The 10227-nt window shown below is 37.0% G+C and overlaps 1 protein-coding gene across 2 annotated transcripts in view; it reads right to left on the minus strand.

Moving 5' to 3' along the window:
* The window catches only part of ERGIC3 (ERGIC and golgi 3), a 20362-nt gene extending 11724 nt beyond the window's left edge, over positions 1–8638 (minus strand). Inside the window, exons 1-6 of one of the 2 annotated variants that reach the window (XM_083358999.1) lie at positions 8538–8638; positions 5920–5990; positions 3501–3588; positions 2271–2357; positions 1902–1995; positions 209–374 (exon numbers count right to left, since the gene is read on the minus strand). In XM_083358999.1, the coding sequence (XP_083215125.1) occupies positions 209–374; positions 1902–1995; positions 2271–2357; positions 3501–3588; positions 5920–5990; positions 8538–8625 (594 nt within the window). In that variant the 5' untranslated portion in view covers positions 8626–8638. Of the gene's footprint in view, positions 1–208; positions 375–1901; positions 1996–2237; positions 2358–3500; positions 3589–5919; positions 5991–8537 lie in introns of both variants that reach the window. The other variant, XM_083358998.1, reaches the window with a different exon arrangement.
* Positions 8639–10227: the final 1589 nt, after the last annotated feature.

A 10227-nucleotide genomic window follows, 5' to 3' on the forward strand; every position in this document is an offset into this window, starting at 1 on the left:
GCTAAGCATCTGAATTTTGATCACATGACCATGGGGATGCTGCAACGGTTGTAAGTGTGAAAAATGGTCATAAATCACTTTTTAAAATGCTGTTGTAACTTTGAATGGTCACTAAATGAACTATTACTGAATTTCTACTTAGCGTGATCAAACGTTTATACTGGGTGAAATGCCAATGCAGAACAATGATAAAAATTGCCATACTCACTTTATTGACCTCTAAAAATCCATATACTTTGCATCCCTCATTTTTCTGCTCCTGCATTTTCTGGCTAAATCCTTCTCTCTTGCACTGTTCTATAGTATCTGGATTCTTGAAGGCCCACCCTCGTCGCCTGTATGCTTCCCTCACATCATCACAATTATTGCAGCACCTGCCAAAAAATCCCATACATAAACACATTAATTAGAAATAGAAAAAAATAATCATAGTTTGCTGCTATAACATACAGCAGCATTACAAAGCCTGAAAATTATGATTATAAGGGATTTTTCCCCCAAAAAGCTAATAGTCCTGTATGAACTGAAAGTAGTATTAGATAGTCTGCTAGATATCTGTCATGGCATTTCCAAAGCATATGAACACTGGGAGACAGGGAAAGTTAAGACAGCCATCACAGTAGTACAGGTAGTCCTCACCTTACAACCACAATTGAGCCCAACATTTCTGTGGTTAAGCAAGACATTTGTTAAGTGAGCTTTACCCCATTTTATGATCTTTCTTGCCACAGTTGTTAAGTGATCACTGCAGTTGTTAAGTTAATACCATGGTTGTTAAGTGAATCTGACTTCCCTATTGACTTTGCTTGTCTCAAAAGGGGATCACATGACCCCGGGACACTGCAACGGTCATAAATACGAACCAGTTGTCAAGCATCTGGATTTTGATCATGTGATGATGGAGATGCTGCAATGGTCGTAAATGTGAAAACAGTTGTAAGTCATTTTTTCCAGCGATGTAACTTTGAATGGTCAATAAATGAATTGTTGTAAGTCGAGGACTACCTGTACTTGGGTAATGATCGGAGATAGAAAACCTGACATCAATACACAACTGTTTTCTAAACGGGGTTATAGAAGCAAATATGTGCTGAAATAGCTTATGGTGCAAAGCCTTTTGATTGATGGGCCTGAGAATCCAATTAAATATTATAGGAAGAGTCTCATGACAAAGAGCTTGGGATAGTTTGGATTTCTTGATTATTCCTGGCTCAGTAGAAAGCATTTCAAAGGGCTAACATACTATGCTGATTGTCTTAGGAGCAATATAGCTTAGAATCCTATGGCAAGCGCTCCTACAGAAAGGATAGATTCTTTTTCTTCTTGAGATGAGGAATTAAACGGAATTATTTTATGCTCCCAGAAATGCAGCAGACTTCACATCTGCAAACTTATAGGAACGGGATATCAGACCATATTTGAGAGACAACACAAGCATAGTAACTGTTGCAGTTAACAATGTGTGTATACTTCAAATACCTGGATGTAACCATCCTAAGAAAATACTGCAATAAAATACTTCCACCCAACAGCTTTGTTTCCGACAAAACTATTATTGCACAGTTTGCAATCCTATCTGCCTTGGGACCTTATAAGAGTTTACCCTGGAGTGAACAGAAAGGTTCAATCCAAACCTAAATTAAGTGGCTGAAACTTCCACTAATTCATATTCAATCTGTCTGCTATTACTTGAGAAACATTTCCTACCCGCTATTAACAATGAAAAGCCCAGTAAACTCATATGATGTCCTAGGCAAGAAAACATGAAAGAATATCAGCTAAACTACAGACAACCACAAGCTTAATCCTTCTTAGTAAGTTCAGAAAATGATATAGCTATGCAGCTCCCTCCCAAAACCATTTTCTTGCTTCCCAGTCATAGTAAGAAAAGTAAAACCTACTTGATATCCTCAGATTCTGCTCCGTAACAGCTTTCACAGCGTTCAGGATCTAATGAATTTGGGTCAAAGTATAGTTCCTCTTCTTTTCCTAACTCTGAAATAAAGACATAAAACCTGTAAAAGTAATGTATGACTAAGCATATCAGTGTAGAGCATGCTCAAACATCACTAATACTGGTCCATGTCTATTAGTTGTACCGAATATCTGGCCACAATAGAAACTTATGCCAGCCAGTCACTTTTATACCCTTAAAATCAGATGTCACAAAACTAAACCCAGTGTTACCATCTCATCTGCAATACTGCTCCCACACTGGAACAGTATATCTATTCTACCATGTCTTTCTGCTTCTGGAGTCACATGCTTGCCATCTTTATCCAAGCGCTGTTTGAAGAGATTATGCTCAACATCTAATTGTTGCTCTCCAGCCACATCCATTGCATCAATGCTCAAATCTGTAAGTAACAAACACAGACAGTTCAAAACCAATTTCTTTGGAGACAATTATAATATACAACATATCCATTAGGCCATTAATGAGAACACTGAATTTTTCTTGAAAACTATAGCAATTAGAAGATGGGGTAATCAAAAATCAATGTACATCCATAATCACACTAGATAAGATCTAAGGGGAAAATCCTGAATCAATACTAATACATGAGAATTGCTGAAAATCAAGAAAGGATGCATGCCGCAGGTTAAAGAACATTTAGATATATCTATTATTTATGTCTTAACCCTTAAGAGTAGTACTTCCTTTTACCACTTCAATATTATTCCCTTGTAATCGGCATCCATCTTAAGAGAATCACAGAATTGGATGGGACCTTGGAGGTCTTCTAGTCCAACCCCCTTCTCAGACTGGAAAACCTGTATCATTTCAGACAAATGGCCATCCAATCTCTTCTTAAAAACTTCCAGTGTTGGAGCAACCACAACTTCTGGGGGCAAGTTATTCTACTGACTAATTGTTCTAATTGTCAGGAAATTTCTTCTTATTTCTAGGTTGGTTCTCTTTTTGATTAGTTTTCATCCATTCCATTCTATCCATTGTTCTGCTGCCTTTGGGTGCTTTGGAAAATAGATTGACCCCTTCTTTGTGGCAGGCCCTTAGATATTGGAACACTGCTATCATGTCAACCCTAGTCCTTTTTTTGTTAAACTAGACATATCCAATTACTGCAAATATTCTTCATATGTTTTACCCTCCATATGTTTTAGCTAAATCAGCTTTGTTGCTTTTCTCTGCACTTTTCTAGAGTCTTAATATAATATCTTTTTTAACATGGTGACCAAAACTGGATGCAAGTGTGGTATAATAACAAGGAATTATAAAGTAGTACTAACACTTCATGTGATCTTGGTTTTATCTCTCTGTTAATGCAGCCTTGGACTGCACTGGCTTTTAAGTAAAATCTTACTTTTAAGAATTTATTTTTAATTTTAGGTAAAATCTTACTTTACTTTGCAGAGATTCCAGACCCTTGTTCTTAAGATTAATTAAAATATTATAAAATACTATGTGAAGACAAGGAGTGTCCATTTTCCCATCATTTCATTTAACTAAAAAGTAAAATTCAATACCCTTTACTCACAGGCACATGGCATATGTGGAAAAGCAATGTCTATATTTATCCGTAGCTTATCTCCCCTTGATTTATCAACATATAATTCTGGGTGAATCTAAAGATAAAAAAAATAAACAAGCAAAAAATCAAGACCCAAGATAGTTATAGGATCACTTATTCCCATACATTTTTACTGCCCTCTTAAATCAATGGGACACAATGGGATATGTTTCACATCAAGCACTAATTCAGATTTCTCCATGACAGGCCCAATATTAGTGAACAAATTACCACCAGAGTTAAAGCAAGCTCCTGCTTTATTTCAATTTAGAAGCAGACTCAAAATATGGTTGATTTTTTGAGAAGTTTTAACGCTACCATTTAATGTTATATTTTATTTTTGTTTTTAAAAAAGCTTTTGCTGCACCTTGCAAACTGTTCAAGGAGCAACTGGCTCACATATTTTCCACATAAACGCATTATTTATTAGAACATATTAGCCATATGATTTTTTAAATCTGTTGGTTATCACCCAAATTTTATTCCTTATACTGGTTGTTTCTTCTTTTTTTCCTCTTCCTTCTATCTTCTTTTGAATGCCTGTTTCTTTCAGCAGTTTTTTTCCTTGAAAATAATAATTTTGAAAAAGAATACAAGTAGGCCTTGGGTTATGCTTGGCAATGGAGACCAAGATTGTCATTGCTTAGCATGGTATCACGACTGCTTTGTTTAGTGATGACAATCCCAGCAGTCCCACCTTTATGGTCTCCCACCTTATTTACTAGGGTAATTTTAAGCAAGACTCCACGAGAATTTGGTGAAGATGAGATTCAAGAGATTTCTGACATTTTCTATTATATTAAAAATGAGTAAATACATTCCATTCAAAAACTCATCAGGAGGATTTTTTGTTTTTTGTTTTTAAATTTGCTTGCTTTCAAGCATCCTGTATTCAAAGAACTAAAGAGGACTAGTTGTGTGTTTTGGAAATCTAAACCAAAGAAATATTTCCCATATTCTGGACTCCTCAGAGTTGTAGCCCAATACATCTCTAGGATAATAATGTAAGGAATTCAGCTTGAACATACTACAATATAGTGAGCAGGAGACATACAATTTGTATTGCTTCTTTCAAGACACCTGTTATAAAGAAAAAGAAAATCCTCCAGAGGCACAATAGTCATATTAAGGTAGAAGACAGGAACCTGAAGTAACATTTCCTTTTACTAGATGCGTGCAAAAGAGGCAAGCAAAAACATGCAATGGGAGAAGAATAGCAATGAATGACTTCAAACTACATTAATTTTAATAAAAATGTAAAATACAATTAGAGCAATTTCTTCAGAAACATAAAACTATGTTTTTAAATATATTATTAAACGTATACTTTCTGCTTACATGTCCTGAAAATGGCCTATAATAACAAAATTTATATTTTTATTCCACTTGCAGAATGATGTATTTGATCTACCTTTTATCTTTCTAGGCATCTTGTAGGATAAATTAGTCTGGAAGACATAGCTGCTATAGATTTCACAGGACAAGTAGGGAACTTTGAAACCATTTGGTAATATCTAATACAGCAGGGCTTTTCGACCAGTGGTACGGGTACCACCTGTGGTACATTGGCACCTGGCAGGTGGTATGCGACCATCCTAGAAAAGTGGTAGTGGGGGAGGGTAATGAGCTGAACCGGTGGCAGCACCGCACAAGCCTAAGCGAGAGATGGCTGGAGCTGCAGGGCTGTCAGGGGTCAGCGGAAGCGCCGGGATCAGCGCTGCTTTCCAGCTGATTGGTGCTTCTTTGGGGCTGTCAGGCTCAGTGGAAGCACCCGGATCAGCGCCAGGCTCCAGCTGGAGCTCGGCGCTGATCCTAGAGCTTCTGCTGAGCCCAGAAGAAGTGCCGATCAGCTGGAATGTTGCAGCATCTCCAGGGTTTTGTGATTTACATTCAGATGCTTGGCAACTGATTGATATTTATGATGGTCAGTGTCCCAGGGTCATGTGAAGTGACCAAAACCTGCTGCAACCACCCAGCCGAGGGGGGGAATAAAAACCAAACACCCCCCCACCCCACCCCCGCTGCCAATCCTCAACAGAAATGCTCACAAGAGCACTGCCAGGTGGGCAGGCAGGTGTCTTGCTCGGCTGTGGCTTGGGGGGCATTTTTTTTAGTGCCATTGTAACTTCAAACAGTCACTAAGCGAACTGTTGTAAGTCGAGGACTACCTGTACTTCATCACTTTTTTCCTTTTTTTTTGTCATCAAATTTTTGACACCTTGCTAGGCGACTGGTGGTACTCGGATGTTGCCATATCCTAAAAGTGGTACAATGGGTGAAAAGGTTGAAAAGCCCTGTAATACAGTATATGCTTCTAAAGAATATGTGAGAAAATTGAAGGTTTATATTCAGAAATGTATATCCTAGAACAAGAAGACTCATTTACCTCCTTTGTAAGATAGTACTGGAGCTCTGAGAAGAACAGGAAGAACATGATGAGTCCACTGATTACAGTCACTGCATATGAAGAAAGGAAAGTTACATGTTGTCATATCTTAAAACTTATTTATCATTGTATTAACATTTAAGCATAGAAGCTGTAAAGTATTTAGCTGGACAGATTAATGATCTATATATACTATTTTTCTATAATTTCAAATAGATCTTTTCCCATTCTACAGAAATACCAGAAATGTAGTAACTGCGAACAAAAAAAATCTATCACTGAATAAAAGCCATTTATATGTTATTGATTTTATTATAACTTTTGAGCCACTCAAAATTGTTGAGAGTTGAGCAGCATACAAGTTTAATATATTTATCTACTTATTTAAAATTAAATGGCTGTCTAGTTCACTCACAGTGATTCTGAATTACTTACAAGGCTTACAAATTATCATCATCATCATCATCACCTCCCTAACAATTTTTGTATGTTTCATGTACTATAAACATATGGGATACCTCAGAGTCTAACAGGGGGGCGTCAGTGGGATTTCCCTGACAGGAAATGAAAATCCATACTTTTTAAGAAAATAACACTACAAGCATGTTTAGCTTGCTCAAGGAATCATGCAGGGAATCATCTGGAGGAACTGGCTAAGCCCTTTGCAATTCACCCAGTGCCTTCAGTTAAAATGCTCAGCACTGTAAAAAGACATGAAAATTTGAAGATTTCCCAGGAAACCAATCAGCCTCTATGTACTTGATGAGAGAAAGGGATTCAATACCATTTTTTTAAAATTCATAGAAAAAAATGCATGCAAAAACATGTGAAAAATATATTTTGCACTCCAGCTGCATGTGGAAAAGTAACTGCCTGATGAAACTTCCTAATGCAGTATTGGTAAAACAAACATGTTTGTGTTATTCAGATGCAATATGGTGCAATGCTTTTACTACACCAATAAAATAAAAAAATCAGGAGGAAAAGTCCTTTCTTAGTTTTCAAGACCTTTAACAAAGTGAAAAAATAAAATAGGTAATATTCATTTCTCTTCAATAATAAATTGTTAAATATTCATATAACAATCAGCCATTATTCTCACCATAATTTTTAAAAGCTAGACAATAGAATATATATTTTATGTGATTATTTATAAGAGATTATTATAATTTTTGCATGCAAATGTTCATTCTCCATGGAAGACTGATATTTTCTTCCAAGAAGGATGCAAGCTTTCTTTAAAGTCTTCCTTTCTCTTGTTTATTTTTGATCTCTACAGATTGGTGAATGTGTTCTTATCCTCAAAGAGGTCCCAAAGGACAGGGCTGAACATTGCCAGCAGCAGCAATCAACTTGCATTTTCAAAGGATGCTTAAAAAGCTTTGCATACATTTCATTTGTTCAGTTTCCAGGAAACTGCTTTAATTAAAATTTCTACTATTGTTACCTATCTATAAGCACATATTTAAAGGAGTGGTGCTGAATCCGGAGCAGTAATAAATTCAGAAACACATACCTACTGTATGTAACAAATAAATAAAAAGCTTGGACAAATACAAGTGAAAAACAAATTATAAGAAGTACTATATAGCCAAAAAATACTCATAAAAGAGATTATGTACTGATTCATATATATTTTTAAATATTTAATATAGTTTTGAGATGCTATATTTCAGAACATTTAAATTTTAAACAAGCAATGGAATCATCAAAAAGCATCCATTCAATATCTCTGCAAGATCAGTTCTGATTCTTTGTCTCAACTCTATATTACTTTAAAAGAGTATGGATTACTGTACTTTAAAATAAGCAATGATAAAGAAAGCCATTATAAGATAATTTGACTGCTTTTCCAGTCCTCAATAGAAGACATATTTTCTTGGAAAAATTTACTCAGTATTAAATGACAGGACATCTGTCAAAGGCTAAAAGATCTAAGTTAAAAAAAATCTAATCTACCATATGGTTCTAGACTGGAGAAAGTACAATGAATAGATTTACTGATTCATAGGTTTACTGATTTTTTCCCCCAAGAGAGTCAATAGCTCATTGGATGGCTACAAAAATCCATTTAGGTTCCTTACCAGCAAGTGGTACCAAAGCAGTACCAAGCAATCACTTCATAATCCTGGCCATTCTGTACATTTTTAAAGACTAATTTGCTAAAAAAATAAATGGAAACACTGTCTAGGCTGCATTTTCTGAAAACGATTTCCTCATACACATTCAATGCACATATAACAACATATACTGCCTTCTGAATTAATGCTGTTGCAGTCATGGAGAAAACGTCAGGTATGATAACGTAACAGAGAAGAAAAACCAACGTTAAGTTCAGCCTCGATACTTTCCAATATGACAATTTCGCTACCGATCACCAAGCTGAGAAAGATCCAACTCCACAAACAATCCACAAGACCAAAAGACAAACAAAATGAGCCAAACTCTTTTCAGTTCACACATGAAACACCACGCTGGTCTGTCTGCATGTGCAACACTATGCCTCAACTTAAGACCGCTTTAAACTAGCAGGGATCTCTGCAAGAGCAACCCCTCGTCTTCCTCCCGACAGCAGTCCTCTGAGTCCTGTAGTCTTCGGACAGCCGGCAGCCCCTCACCGAAAGCGCCGCCACAGGTCTTAACCCGAAAATCTTCCAGCGTCTTGGGGAAGGCATCGAACCGCTTCAGCCTCCATAGCGACTCCATGATGGACACTCCCCCTCCCACGAACCAGAAGACACGACGAACTTCCGGCCCTCGCCCCGCCCTCTGCTAGTTATCAAGGGGTGGGCGACAGGTATTGGCTTTCTCTCAGGACTAAAATCCTGATTTCGGTGGGTGTTTCCTTCTCGTCGCCAAAACGGAGCAATTTCGAGGCGCTTCGGTGCATGATGCCCTGGGTTGCACAACAGCGAATCTTTTGTCTAACCTGGATCAAAGTGTGGAAACGTTACATCCTTTTGTTTCTAGTGGTCAGAGGTTTAGACGGGGGAGTTCGAATTAATCTTCAGGATTGTTATAAACCACCTTTATCTTTCTAATGATACCGCCAATTTATAAATGATGCACCATACAGGTTGTTTTTTTTGTCTTTGAGGATCTTCCATTTGCAACTCTCAAACAGCCCCCAGGGACATTTATAATGGCTTTTCATTCTAGACCCTGAAATACCTAGTTCAGTTATTAAGATGCGTACTGTATAGCTAGCTGAAGTTCTCTAACTGTAAAGAAGCAAAGGATTATTGAGAACAGATAATAAGCAACTGTTGGCCACTAGTTGCAAGAAGTGGTGGCATAGATTATAAATATAATGAAGAAATAACCAAGGGTTGAGTTTCTAGAATCTCAGAAAATTATTAATACATAATGTGGGTATGGAAAAATAGAATTATGGTTAGGGAAATACCATATTAGAGTATTATGAAATATCTGTAATACCCGATAGAAAACTTGTACTAAATCCAGGATTTTTAAAGTGCTCTTAAAAAAAATAAATCTGAGAAATATTTAAAATGAACTTCTGTGAGGCATTTGTCTAGTTATGTAAAGAATATGGAACATTTCTGCTTTTATTCTTCTGAATTAGTCCATTTGGGGGATGAGCAATTTGAAGTATAAAATATATTAAACATTTCAGAGCTATCTAGGTCCTAGCTATTAAAAGTTAACACAAAAAAGCAGTAATTAAGTTTCAGTGACATTTTATACCTCACTGGGAATTAAATCTTAACTGGAAAATACACATTTTGACCCCAGTTCCTGTTTCTGTAAATGTCCATAAGGTCTGTTCTATTCTCCCAATGCAGATCAAACAGCAAAATGGTGATTTACAAATTTAATTATACAATTAAAGCTTTTCAACACTGTAATTTTTTTTTAAAAATGGGACTTTGTTAGCCACTAATCTATGTTTTAATATCACGGTAGTAATGATGAGTGGGTTAGGACGTTGAGCTTGTCAATCTGAAGGTTGGCAGTTTGGTGGGTCGAATCCCGAGTGCCGCGTAGCAGAGTGAGCGCATTACTCGTCCCAGCTTCTGCCAACCTAGCAGTTCGAAAGCACATAAAAATGCAAGTAGAAAAATAGGGACCACTACGGTGGGAAGGTAACAGCGTTCCATGCACCTTTGGCGTCTAGTCATGCCGGCCACATGACCACGGAGATGTCCTCAGACAAACGCTGGCTCTTCGGCTTTGAAACGGAGATGAGCACCCGCCCCTAGAGTTGGAAACAACTAACATGCATGTGCGGGGGAACCTTTACCTTAATGATCAAAAAGGAGAAACTTCTATGGTTACTATTATCCT

The sequence above is a fragment of the Vipera ursinii genome (genome assembly GCF_947247035.1).
Source record: "Vipera ursinii genome assembly, chromosome: 3".
NCBI lineage: Eukaryota > Metazoa > Chordata > Lepidosauria > Squamata > Viperidae > Vipera > Vipera ursinii.